This window comes from Gopherus flavomarginatus, chromosome 5, assembly GCF_025201925.1.
Source record: "Gopherus flavomarginatus isolate rGopFla2 chromosome 5, rGopFla2.mat.asm, whole genome shotgun sequence".
In the NCBI taxonomy this organism is placed as follows: Eukaryota; Metazoa; Chordata; order Testudines; family Testudinidae; genus Gopherus; species Gopherus flavomarginatus.
The window spans coordinates 127,775,726-127,789,445 of record NC_066621.1 but is presented as its reverse complement, the minus strand read 5'-3'; the positions used below and the strand labels follow the sequence as shown (position 1 = coordinate 127,789,445).

The following is a 13,720-nucleotide window of genomic DNA, read 5'->3' as shown; positions in this document are numbered from 1 at the left end:
TGATATGACAATTTAAATACCTCCTTGAGACTTCCCTCTCTCAAAATAGAACCTTTAACTGTTAATAATCCAATAATATACATCCTGTTTTAGCCAACAAAACTACAAAAATCTTTTCTTCTGTGTTTATTAAGTATCAGAGTGGCTTTTCCTAACACTTATGTCTTTAAAGAAATTAAATGAAAATACGCATTACTAACTTAACTGCTGTGGGAGCCCTGCAGGAATCCCATCAACAAAGAAGCAAGCACTAAAAGTAGAAAGAGCTGGCTGGTTAATTAGAAGAGAAGTCTGCTTGTTGGAGAAGCTGTCATCCTTGAATCTTCAATTGATGGGTCATTTCATCCCCAGCAGGGGCTCCTTGCATGAAGTGTAATTTTTACTCTCACTGTTCAATCAGTATGACAGCTCTGGCTCTAATGTGATGGAAGTTTTGACTCTAGTTTGAATTATTCCTCTGACAGTTCATTAAAAAAAAATCAGAACCAAACAATCAAAAATAAAACAAAATTAAAACATTCTTTTTAATTTAAAACTCTGCCTGGCTATTAGAATTTTACTGTTAATGTACCCAGTGAGGTTATATACATAAGGGTCAAATTCCGTAGTTCCTTGTAGTTGCTATAATTTTTCTGAATAATGTGTCAATTAGTGAGTCTGTAATTCAAAGCTATCCAGACGGTTATAGTACAAAGCATCTACTATAACCTTGAACTGTAAACTCTCAGGTCTATATGCCCTCACTATAATTTACTGTATGCTCAAATGATAAATTATAGTTACATTCTGGAATTATATGGTATAATTAAAAGAAATACTTTACAAGTTGTGTGTTCCACAAGGAGGCATTTTGTACAATTTCAAGAAAATGTTCTGTCTTTTCATTGTTGTTTCCATAAACACTTTTCCATGTGAAAATGTTACTTTGGCAATTTTTTCCCAGGGCTTGGCTACACTGGAGAGTTGCAGCGCTGGTGGTGGGTTTACAGCGCTGCAACTTACTCACCGTCCACACTTGCAAGGCACATACAGCGCTGCATCTCCCTGGCTGCAGCGCTGGCTGTACTCTTGCTCTGCCTGGGGTATAACGATTGCAGCGCTGGTGATGCAGCGCTGCTCCGCCAATGTGGCCACCAAAAGCGCTGTAATTGGCCTCCAAAGGTATTCGGAGGTTTCCCAGAATGCCTGTTCAGCCACTCCCAACAGCGCTGCAAATGCTGCAAATGTTGCCACACTGCAGCACTGGTAGCTGTCAGTGTGGCCACACTGCAGCGCTTTCCCTACACAGCTGTACGAAGGCAGCTGTAACTCCCAGCACTGTACAGCTGCAAGTGTAGCCATACCCCCAGTTGAAATTCCTGTGATTTTTTTCTAGCACATAAGTTCCCACTGGAGCAGACATATCAGGAAATAGTAGTAGCTATGAACATTTAGCAGCCATGAATGGACATAAGAATGGTCATACTGGGTCAGACCAAAAGTCTGTCTTCTGACGGTGGCCAAAGCCAGGTGCTCCAGAGGGAATGAACAGAACAGGTAATCACCAAGTGATCCATTCCCTGTCGCCTATTCCAAGCTTTTGGCAAACAGAGGCTGGGGACACATTGTCTTGTATTATGTTTAATACTTTTTATTTGTACTACAGTAATTCCTGGAGAGATAGTTCAAGACTGGGGTCCTCATTGTAATGGTTATTGAACATATACAGAATAAAAGATGATCCCTAGTCCAAAGTACTTACAATTTAAATAGAGACAACATGTGACAGGTTGATTTAGAACACAATGAAAGGGAAAGATAAAGGTGACCATAATATATTTGCTAAGTGTAATTTACGCATACTAGGTAAGTGTGATTTGGAAAATTTCAACTAGAGCTGTTAGGCACTACGATTACAAAAATAAATAATATTAATTATAATAATAATTAATAGGATATATGTGGTAGAAAGCTAAATATTAATGGGGATATAACTCCCTTAGAAGATGAATTGGATATTTGTGGTTGATGCAAGGAGAGAGAAGTGCCAGAGATGTTCAGAGCAGAGAAGCTTTTTGGGAGAAGACTGTGAACAAAAATGCAAGTCACATTTCATACATACAGACAGTGCTGCTGAGTGGCTTGCTGTGTCTCATTACAATTAAGGTACCACCAGGGTAATTCAGGAAACCACAGAACTCTTCACCTGCAGGGCACCAGTGTCCAAAGTTATTTAAAGAGAATAATCAGCCTGTCTTTAAGTACAACTCACACGTAGATGAGGAGAGAGCAGGAAGTGTGGAATAACCCTGTACAAGGGTTTGCTGGGGCTCAACCCCCTCCGAGGGGGTGGGGAGCCACACTGGTTCCCTACACACAGTTGATGTTTGGAGGAATTAGTCTGGTCGCGGGGTCTTCCTCGGCAGCCCTTGCAGTACTGGAACAAACACCATAAGCCCAGGCCCTGGGGCAGGACAGGGCAACAAGGAGTCCGGTGCTCAGGCCCTCAGGCAGGGCTGAGCAACCACAATATAATAGAAATAAGCCAAGGCCCTAGGTCAGGGCGGGGCAGTGCAGAGTCAGGGGCTCAGACCCTCAGGCAGGCTGAGCAACAACAGTACAATGAATAGCAAGCCCAGGCCCTGGTCAGGGCAGGGCAGTGCAGAGCCAGGGGCTCAGGCCCTCATGCAGGGCTGAGCAACAACAGTAGGCCCAAGCCTTCGCAGGCCTGGGACAGGGGGAGACTGCCTCCCACAAGTTGGGTGGCAGGGGGGATGCAGGCCCTCCCACTCCACTGTGTCCCAGCCCGGGCCCTAGCAGCGGCAGAAGACCTGCTGCGTAGTCAGTGGGGATCCTGGCCGCAACACACTGACATGGGTTCTGGCAGTGCTGCAGCCAGACTAGGGTTGGCTGCCCCCGGGCTACTTCCAGACACCCCCTCGGGTAGTACCTGGGTCAGGGTGTTATCCTTTGGGGGGTCCAGCACCTTAGGCTCCTCGGGGTAGTGGGCAAGCGGCACGCCCAGCAACTCCTCCGGGTAGCGGGTGCAGGGCAGGTCCAGCAGCTCCTCCAGGTAGCGGGCACAGGGTAGGTCCAGGAACTCCTCCGGGTAGCGGGCGCAGGGCAGGTCCAACAACTCCTCTGAGTAGCGGGTGTAGGGCAGGCCCGACCAGTCCTGGCAGCCACCTGGGGCCACAGAGTTCTCCCAGTCGCAGGGTAGACTGGAGGCGTCTGGCTTCTCCGGTGGCTGGGGTCTTACTGAGTTCTGAGGGCGAGACTTTATACTTCCAGATCACCGCCTGACCCTCTGAGGGGTGGGCTCTAAGCTCCCTAGCTCTGCCCACGCTGGCCTCCGGATGGGTTCTTCCCTCTCCAGGGTGGAGGGAAGCCACACCGGCTCCCTACAAAGCCATAGTTTAAGGATTCATGAAGGAAATGTATTCCAGTGTTGAATCTTCTATCAGAGTTACTTACATGACCATAGCAGACAAGGAAAAGCCACTAGTACTCTTAGCCTGTCTTAAATCAGTTGTATGTGAGTGGTGGAGAAACCTAGCTATGGAAATGTGAGCTAACTCAGCGCTCAGATGTCTCGTAGGAGCTGTGATATGGCAATTTCCTGCAATATCCTGGACAAACCTTATTGAATTAAGTTAAACTTAAGGAGCTCATTGTGTTAAAAATGCAAATGCTTGTTTGTTATTGTGGGATTGTATGTAACTTGTCTAGGAGACATGACTAATGTCAACCTTGGGAAGTGTTAGGAGCTTCAAAGAACTCTTTTAGACAATGGCCTAAGACAAGAATGAACTGTTAGTTGAGTAGGTTTCCTAGGAAATCCTTGGGAAGAAGGGAATGCAAATTACCCGCCTACAGATCCATCCTTTTGAAGCTGCACCTTGAAGAGAAATCAGTTGTCTAGCTGATTACCAATTCACAGACTCTTCAAAGACCCAAACTGGATAAAGAAGTGACACTCAAATTCATGAGGATGCTTATTCGGAGCTAACAGTTGTTATGAATTTGTGACCATAGGAAAAAAACCCTAGATTTGAAGGACTGTTTACCAGCCAGAGCCTTTGGAGTCAGGGTATGATATCTCGTAAACTTATTAGCATGAGTATAGGTTCTTTTATTATTTGTAATGTTTCCTCTGTAATGCTGTCAACTTAAGAATAAATGTGCTTGCTTTGAAAGAGCTATATGGTAAGTTGCCTATGTCAGTTACAGTGTACATTGTCTCTGAGGAGAAAAGTAAAGCAGGCCAGCTTAGTTAGTCAGGGAATTCACAGTGTGGGCAGGGATCTGTGCAGCCTTGAAATACTGTGGTCAAGAGGGAGAGAGATACATGTCTCTGTCCAAGAAAGATGACATCTGGGGAGCCAGAAGTCTGAGTGGGTGCCTTTGCTGGACCATAGAGGGGGAGTGGAGGTGCAGTTGCCCTGAACTGTGATAGAGCACCTCATATGGCTCTCACCATTTCCTCCAGCTAACTCTGGAAGTATAATTGTCATGTTGCAGGGCCTTAGAGAGTATGATCCTCAGATCCCAAGAGGGGCTTGGAGAACTCCTCCTCACAGGCATGAGTGATTACTGTACATAGGTGTAATATCTTGTATTTTATCATAGCTTTTATGTATCTGCTTGGAAAACATTTTTCTCACCAAAGTAGTAAATCAAACTTTCATTGTTTTAAGCTCATTAAGTACTGTATGTAGTGTTGAATTCTCTAGGTACTGTATTTGAGAATGATACATCACAAGATTGAAAAACAAGTCATCTTAGTACAATGAAAATTTTGAAATCCAAGAAAACATTTTTGTTTGTAGTGTTGTTGTAGCAGTCTTGGTCCCAGGATATTAAAGACACATGGTGGATGAGGTAATATCTTTTAATTAACCCATTATTGTTGGTGAGAGCGACATGCTTCGAGGTACACAAAGCTCTTCTCCAAATTGGCTCTGTGTAGCTCAAAACTTGTCTCTTTCACCAACAGAAGATGGACAAATAAAAGACGTTAACAGGTAGTGGGCGCGGGGCAGGTCTCTTTAATATCCTGGGACCAACACTGCTTCATCAACACTACAAACAAAAATGTATTTTTGTCACTTTTTTCTAATGCAGCCATAACCACAGTAAACGCCCATCACTGTGGAATTCAAGAAGAAATAACTCTGAAGTTTTGATTTGTAGCCTGATCTATAGATTATGTATTAATTATATTGATTATTTAAGAATCAAGCTAGCCCTGTGGGCTACAAATTTATACTGGCTGCCTCCCTAATATCTTATTTGCTTTTTAAATTTTATTCATGTGATACATTTGCTTTTTTCTCATGAGTGTTCTCTCTCTGCAATTAAAACTTCATCCTTCAAATTAACACAGCATATATTTTCAATGTACAATTAAATAATCTTTGTTTTTAATATCATAGATCTGAATGATCACTCAACTTTCCAACTCACTATGTAACTCAGCCATTGAATCCACTGGGGGGGGGGAAACACAAGCTAGGGAGCATATATAAAAATTATGACCTATTCCTTTGCACTTTTTAGATCGACATGGTGAATAAACATGATTGAGCTATAAATCAGGATGAGTGTTTTCTCAGTTTTAGTGCCCATTTTCTAGGTAATGGTTACATGAAGCTTATTTGTAATATAAAAAGAAGAAATATTGTAATACTGTGGGCCAAATTCTGCACTCACTAACTTCAATGGGTGTTGTGCCTGAGTAAGAAGTGCCAGATTTAGCTTTATATAAACTGTGTTTTAAAGGTGACAAAGGAAAGGGAAATATATTGGCTGATCAATACATAATGTTGTTATTTATAAAATGAAAGGCTGAAAATACATTTTCAGTATGTGGATAACTTTTTTAAATAAGTACTCTATTTCAGTGATTAAAAAACAGGAAATTTTAAGAGGCAACATATATTAAATATTACTCTTGTTGATTATTCACTTACACTTCTTATTGAGATTTACAGTGAAAATATTCCTGTTGAGAGAAAAGTACCATTTATCTAATCCAATTCCTCAAGAAAAAATACTTAGGTAGTTTCAGGAGTCTTCAACTACCTAATTTAATAAGAGCGTAATTTATATTCCACAGTCAGTAACTTCTGATACTGTTATTACTAAAATTCAAGTAAAAGATTACACAGTCTGCCATATCTACTGCATACCATGAAATATCTACATATATTTTATTAACTAATAAGTAGTGACCTCTGAGATATGCAGTTATGTTAGAGCAATATACTATAACACATTATTTTCTTAATCACAAAGGTAAGTATTTCATCTGTATCCAATGGATGAAGATGAAGATTTAACTCTCAGAGACCATTGTGGTTTTCACATTACTTTGGCAGAGCTCTCAGAAATCCACATTTTAAATTAAGTATAGTATTTCTTAAATTTACTACTTTTAACCAACCATATCTCATTTATCATTCATCAGTCAACATGTGCTGCTAATCTCTGCTAAAATATTGTTCATATAGTGAACTTTGATTTAAAAGAGCCTTTTAGTGGCTTTTGAGATATTGAGCATGTGCTACATACAGTTTTAGGGCCAAAATTTCAAAAACTGCTTCCAATCAGGGGCAGAGGATAAGTATCTAATTGCACCCACTACTTACATAGTCAGACATTTGGGATGAAATCCTGGCCCCATTGAAGTCAATGGCAAACTCACATTGATTTCAATGAAGGATTTCAACCCTAAATTCTAAAATGTGTGCCCGTCATTGATTCTGGCAGAAAATTTAGAGGCTTGATTGAAGATCCTTTTGAAAAATAGATGTCTCATAATAATGTCAGAGACTGTTCGTTTCTTAGACATCAGGACACAAATATCAGTCTGGATGTATTGTTTGTCTGGATATCTTAGTAAGCTAATTATTACTGGAATACAAACTAGCAAACCTGATCACCAAAGCAGATTTTTTTTTTAAATTCTTCAGTAGATCATCTTTTTAAAATAAGCTACACCCCATAAGAGAATGTAACTGTGGACATTCTCCTTTTGCCCACTAAGGAAGTGAGAGGAGCATTTAGACTGTAAAATCATTTAAGTAAAATACCAGTCACTCTTACTTGTCTGAACAGCATCAGGTACATCTATGCTGAAATTTAAATAAAAATAATAAAAAGCCCTAGGTAGATTATTCCAATAGTTAATTATTCTTATTGTTAACAAATTATGACTTAATTGCTAGTCTATCAGAAATCTCTTCCCATGTAGGTATTTGTAGACCATGATCAAATCAGCTCTTAACCTTCTTATAGATTGAGTTTTTTAAGTCTCTTGCTATAAGGAATGTTTTCCAGATCTCGTCATTCTTCTAGCTTTTTTCTGAACGCTTTCCAATTTTTCAACATCCTTTTTGAAGTGTGTACACCAAAATTGGACATGGTGTTCTGGTGATGATCTCATTAATGATAGAGATAATACTACCTCCTTAATTCTCCTTAATATTCCCCTGCTTGCATATCCTAAGGATCACAATCACCCTCTTAGGTACAGCATTGCACTGGGAACTCATGGGCATGACTACACTGCTCCACAGTTCAGATTAATGAGGTGTGAACAGCAGTGCAGACCAAAGTCAAGCACTGTAACTGTTCTGTGTGGATGCTGTGGGCATGACTTTAAAGGTTTGCAGTGGAAGACTACAGTAGTCCAAACTTGAGACGTTTAAGTTTGTGCCTGCAACATCCACACAAAGGAGTTACGGCACAGAACTTTGGTGAGCACTGCTTTTTAGACCGCCTTAGTCTGAACTGCTGGGCAGTGTAGACTACCCCAAGTCATTTGGTTATCTACCATGATCGTTAAGTCCTTTTCCGCATCACTGCTTCCCAGGATACAGTCCCCCATTTTATAAATGTTACCTACATTCATTGTTCCTAGTGGTTAACTTTGCATTTAGCTGTATTAAGAGGCATTTTGTTTGAATGGGCTCAGTTTAACAAGTGATCTAGATTAGTATGTATAACTAATCTGTTCCCATCATTATTTATCACTCTACCAATTTTTGTGTCATCTGCAAGTTTTACAAACAATGATTTTATATTTACTTTCAGACCCTTGATAAAGAAATTGAATAGCAATTAATCATTTAATATGGACTGTATTGACTTTGTATAGTGCTAATTTTTTTAATCAGAGTGTTATGCAGAAATATATCAAATGTCTTACAGATGTCTAGGTATATTACATCAGCCTTACATCAATCAGTTACTTTTATCAATCAAACTTGTAATTGCATCAAAAAATATAAAGTTTGTTTGACAAGACCTATTTTCCTTAAAGTTATGCTGTTTGACATTAATTATGCTGCTACCCTTTAATACTTTATCTGTTAACACCTTTGACATAAATAAGAGCCTGTTTACTCTTCAGAACTGTTGCTTCAAGCACAGATGAAAACACAGTTATCTAAATTTACATCTGGAGGGTTTTCATTATAACTATAAAGACTAGAAACTTTATAAACGTATATTTTTCAAATTGAAGATTAAATAATGCAAAACTGCTGGGGCCACCATATGATTACCATTAGAGTTTATCAGTAAGTACCAGTTCAGCATAACTTTATATTAGCTGAGAGAGTGGCAAAAAATACCTTTTGTTGAAACCTCTTCTTTGGTCTGACATTAGTCCTGCATTGGGGTATTTCATAGGATCAAGTGTGGGCCTTTTGTTAGCATTATCTTTGTCCAGTAAAGAGCTAAGTATCGGGCTAAAGATGTCACAGTGATCATTACAAAAGGTAAATTGCATACCAGTTTGCAGTGCAACAAAGGCTCTGTCACAGAGTTTTGAGGTAATAGCTTCTCTGAAACACTGTGGTCCAGTGGATAGAACACTGGACTGGAAGTGAGGGGCTTGGGTTCTATTTTCAGGTCTTTCACTAGCTTTGAGCAAATCATTTCACCTCTTTATGACTCTGTTTTCCCTTCTGTTGATGTGGATAATGGTATTAAGTTCTGGTCTACACTACAAAATTACTTTGATGTATCTACATCTGTTAGGAGTTTGAATAACCCACAACCCTGAGCAATGTAGTTATACCAGCCTAAGTGCCGGTGTATACAGAGCTGTGTTGGTGGGAGAGCTTCTCCCGCTGACATAGCTACCGCCTCTCATGGACATGGAGTTATTAAGCCAACAGGAGACCTCTCTCCAGCAGCTTAAGAGTCTTCACCAAATGCGCTACAGCGGCGCAGCTGCGTTGGTCAGCTGCACCAATGTAAATTTCTAGTGTAGACCTGCCTTGCTCTCCTTTTGAAAAGAACTTTGAGAAAGGTAAGGTTGTTTGTTTTGATTTGGTTTTGTGCAGTACTAGTGACACCACAGTAGGAATACTCCAGAAAGATATTGATGAATTATAATACAAACTATAAGATATCTATAATATCTTTTCTTTTATAGGGAAGTCGATCAGGATTCTGATGGTCATGTCAGCTTCAAAGAATTTGAATCTGCAATGAACTACGGACAAAATGAAGTATCACAACTGCACTTTGCCTAAAGTGTATTCTCTGGTGAAAAGATAAGTTATTTAAAAATCAATGAAACTTCAATAGTTTCATCTAGCACTCTTACTATAAATGCAGCTCTGAGGAACTGCCTTTGAAGCTCTACAGTTGTGAGTTAGGGTGTATTCATTTACGTGTGTGTGTGTGTGTGTGTGTGTATGTGTGTGTGTGTAATACTGAAAATATTTGAAATCTAAGTTGATCCACAATTTATGCTTTGTGGGAACTTCAATTATGTACTTTTTCTGTTTGGCTAAATAGATGAAAAGAGGGACTGGTTTCAAGGTAGTTAGTATTTTATTCATTGACTTTTTCAGCAGTATTTCACTAACGAGCCAAAATGTCTGAGATACCTTTATAGAGAGGCTACCTGGGACTGAATAGATTAAACCTTATGCGGATGATAGAATTTTTTTTTAAACCATCAGTACATTCATTTTCCATATAAACACCTTGTCCTTTTTCTTATACTATCACACATTGTTTCAATTGCAATATCATTTATTGATTGGACAACTCTGTGATTTAATTCCAAAGCATTGCACTGTTAAAAAAAATTAAGAATTGGATAATATGAAGTGTTTATTAATAATAATAATAATAATAATAAAACAATAAGATAAAATTTCACACTTTTAAGACTTTTCTCCATTAAATTAATTCTTTTAGAGGTAGTTTAAAAGAACTCTCATAAATAAAGAAAAACCTCTGAAGTTTAGGTCACACACCTGAACTTAAACAACAAGGAGTCCGGTGGCACCTTAAAGACTAACAGATTTATTTGGGCATAAGCTTTTGTGGGTAAAAAACCCAAGGTATGTACCCAAATCTTGAATGAACTTCAATGAATACTTCTGGTAATGTATCTTTTGGCCAGGGTATTTCCCCAGAGCTGTGAGGAAATTAAGATGAAATCTGTCATTGTCTGCGCACACTCACCCACTCATTGCCTGATTATGAAGATTTTGTACTGTACTCTTATAGGAAATTGCCTGTTCTCTTAGCTTCAGACTTGCCCCCTTTGAGCCACACTATGGCTATTTTCAGAACATGTCGTAAGTCCTCCTTGTTTGATTTATTTTATCTGTGACCGTTTACCTTCCACTGTTTTCATAGAGCCTTCCTAACAGACAGTAGAAATTTGATGCTGGATCATTGGGTCTGTCCTTTGAGTGTTAATTTTTTACTTACCATGTGTACTTGCATGAAAAATGCAAAAATTATTCCAAAATTTCAAGTCAACTTTTAAATAGCTGGTTTATCTATTACAGTGGTTTTCAACCTTTTTTCATTTGCAGACCCCTAAAATATTTCAAATGGAAATTCGGACCCCTTTGGAAATCTTAGACATTCTGCAGACCCCCAGAGATCCATGGACCACAGGTTGAAAACCACTGATATATGGCCTGGTCTACACTTAAAAATTAGGTTGACATAGCTATGGCACCTAGGGCTGTGAAAAACTCATACCCCTGAATGCCATAGCTATGCCAATTTAACCCCTCGTTTAGAGGCAGTTTGGTCAGTGGCAGAATGTGTCTGTTGACCTAGCTACCACCGCTCAGGGAGATGGAATTCTTACAGCAACAAAAAAACCCCTTCTGTCACTGTAGACAGTGTCTGCGCTACAATGCCATGGCTACAGCACCATAAGTGTGCCTCTGTAGGCAGTACCCATAGCGTAGTGGCCTATGAGTGAGTTTCTTACTGTTGTTCCCCTTCCCTCAATCTATGTCTGCTTGTCTGTCTTCAAATTGTAAACTGTTTGGAGAAGGGATTGCTCTTCATGAGTATTTGGAAAGTGCCTAGCATGTAGGCAGTATCACTGTAAATAAATAACAAATAATAGGAGGAAGAGAGTAGCTACCAATCTCATTCTGGATCAGGGAAACAGGTCTCTAGTTACTCCATAGTTTAAGGTTAAAAAAAAAGAGAGACCTCACTAAGTGTAACATTTAGATTAAATGTCTCTTATGCAATGGTATCTAAACTTACCATTCTTGTAAGACTGGCAAGTACATATTTTATTTGATGGGCACATGGGGAGGTCTCTTCTTTAATCCTGAAGCAGAAAGCACTGATACAAGGATAGGGGCTCAACTTATATAAAAGTAATTTCTGTTAGTATTTAGATGGGAAATCAGGGGAGATCATGTGCACACAAATATATATTTTATGTACAGTAACCAAATGTTCCTTAGATACAGTGTTCCTGTCAGTTAATTTCTAAATTGCCACCTGCAAAAAATCTAGTTTTCAGGTTAAAGTTATGGCCCCCACCAAAATCTGAAATGGTGCCCCAGTGAGCCAGGAGTGACCAAAGAGCTGCGGGAGGGTCATGGGCTTTGGCAGGATGCAGCCCCTGGGTGACAGTGCAGAGCCCGCCTTGAGCCAGGCACCACAAGCCTCAGCAGCAGCACAGAAGTAAGAGTGGTAATACACCATATATACCACGCCACTCTTACTTCTGCACTGCTGCTGGCAGCAGCGTTGCCTTCAGAGTTGAGTGCCTGGCCAGCACCAGCCACCCAAGCAGTGCTTAATTTGTGCCGAGGCTGAACCCCAGCACCTCTTTCAATACAAATTAAGCACTGCGGGGAGGCATGGGGCTAGAAGGTGATCAGGTTGGGGAGCTGTGGGTGCCAAGGGCACCAAAATACAAGTTTGCCTAGGGTGCCATTTTCCCTAAGGCTGGTGGCCCTGCGTAAGGTGTTCAATAATTAGAAGCATCTAAAAGTAAATTCACACAGTATATCATAGTGTGTACAACATGTCCATGTCAGGCCCCAAAAATAAAACTTATAGGGGAAGGCAACACAACAGGTTTAATAATTTTATCAGGGTGTCTGTGCACCTTTTGTTCAGGTGGTTTGGGTAAGTAATAGCTGACCCATCAGAGCCCATAAGATCACATAGAAGAGCCCCTGGGGTCAGATGCTCATTTACACTTAGGCCCCTCTGCACTGCTCTGGCAATCTAAAGGAAGTCTTGAAATGGGTATAAACTACAGCTGTATCCTCTTTGAGGCTCCTTTATACAGTCCTGGCAGTAGAGGGTTTTAGTATAAATGTGAATCAGGCCCCTTGTGTGCATCATTTTGTGTCAAGAGTACCAAGAAAGCGTTTGGGAAAGAAAAAAAAAAGAAAGTATACATAGGAATAGCTTGAGCATATAGGGACAGAATCAGGAAAGCCAATCCAAAGAATGAGTTACAGGTAGCAAGAAATGTCAGAGACAACAAGAAGGGGTTCTTCAAATATGTCAGACAAAGAAGAAAGATCAAGGACCATGGAAGCTAGTAATGGAAGATGATAGGAAGGCAGAGCTGCTCAATGTCTACTTTGCTTCAGTCTTCTCACAAATAACAACATGTGACCAGATGACTAGCAAAGGTACCAGAGACAGTAAAGGGGAAGGGATGCAGATCATGATAAGTAAAGAACGCATCAGAGATTGTCTGACCAATTTGAATGAATTCAAATCAGTGGGTCCGGATGCTATTCACCTGAGGGTGCTGAAGGAATTAGCTGTAAAAATCTCAGACCCGCTGGCAATAATATTTACAAACTAATGGATGACAGGAGAGTTCCTGGAAGACTGGAGAAGGGCTAATGTAGTGCCTAACTTTAAAAGGGGGAAAAGGAGGAGCCAGGAAGCTATAGACCAGTCAGCCTAACTTAGATAGCTGGAAAGCTAGTAGACCAATGTATAACACATTCAATTTGTGAATACCTGGAGGATGAAGGGGTAATCACTAGCATCCAGCATGGATTTACCAAGAACAAATCATGCCAAACCAGCTTGATTTCCTTCTTTGACAAGGTAACTGGTTTGGTGGACAGGGGAAATGCAGTGGACATGTTATACCTGGACTTCAGCAAGGCTTTTAACATAGTCCTAATGACATTCTGATAAGTAAGCTAGAGAAATGTCGGAGCAACAGAACTAACATTAAGTTAAACAACCACGAACAAAGAGTAACTATTAGTAGAATGATGTTGGATTGGAGGGAGGTCTCAAGTGGGGTTCCACAGGGATCTGTCCTGGCTCCAGTGATGTTTAATATCTTTATTAATTACCTTGATGTAGGACTAGAAAGCATCCTGATCAAGTCTGCAGATGACACAAAGTTGGCAGGGGTGGGGGCAGGATTGCCAATACTTTGGAGGATAGAGATAAAATTCAG

The 13,720-nt window shown here is 40.2% G+C and overlaps 1 protein-coding gene across 3 annotated transcripts in view; it reads left to right on the top strand.

Annotated features, from left to right (window-relative positions):
• Positions 1 to 13,485, top strand: part of EFCAB11 (EF-hand calcium binding domain 11) — a 109,320-nt gene extending 95,835 nt beyond the window's left edge. For all 3 annotated transcript variants that reach the window (XM_050953355.1, XM_050953354.1, XM_050953353.1), the window contains one exon: positions 9,428 to 13,485. In XM_050953355.1, coding sequence (XP_050809312.1) covers positions 9,428 to 9,527 — 100 coding nt within the window. In that variant the 3' untranslated portion in view covers positions 9,528 to 13,485. The remainder of the gene's footprint in view (positions 1 to 9,427) is intronic.
• The last annotated feature ends 235 nt before the right edge of the window (positions 13,486 to 13,720 follow it).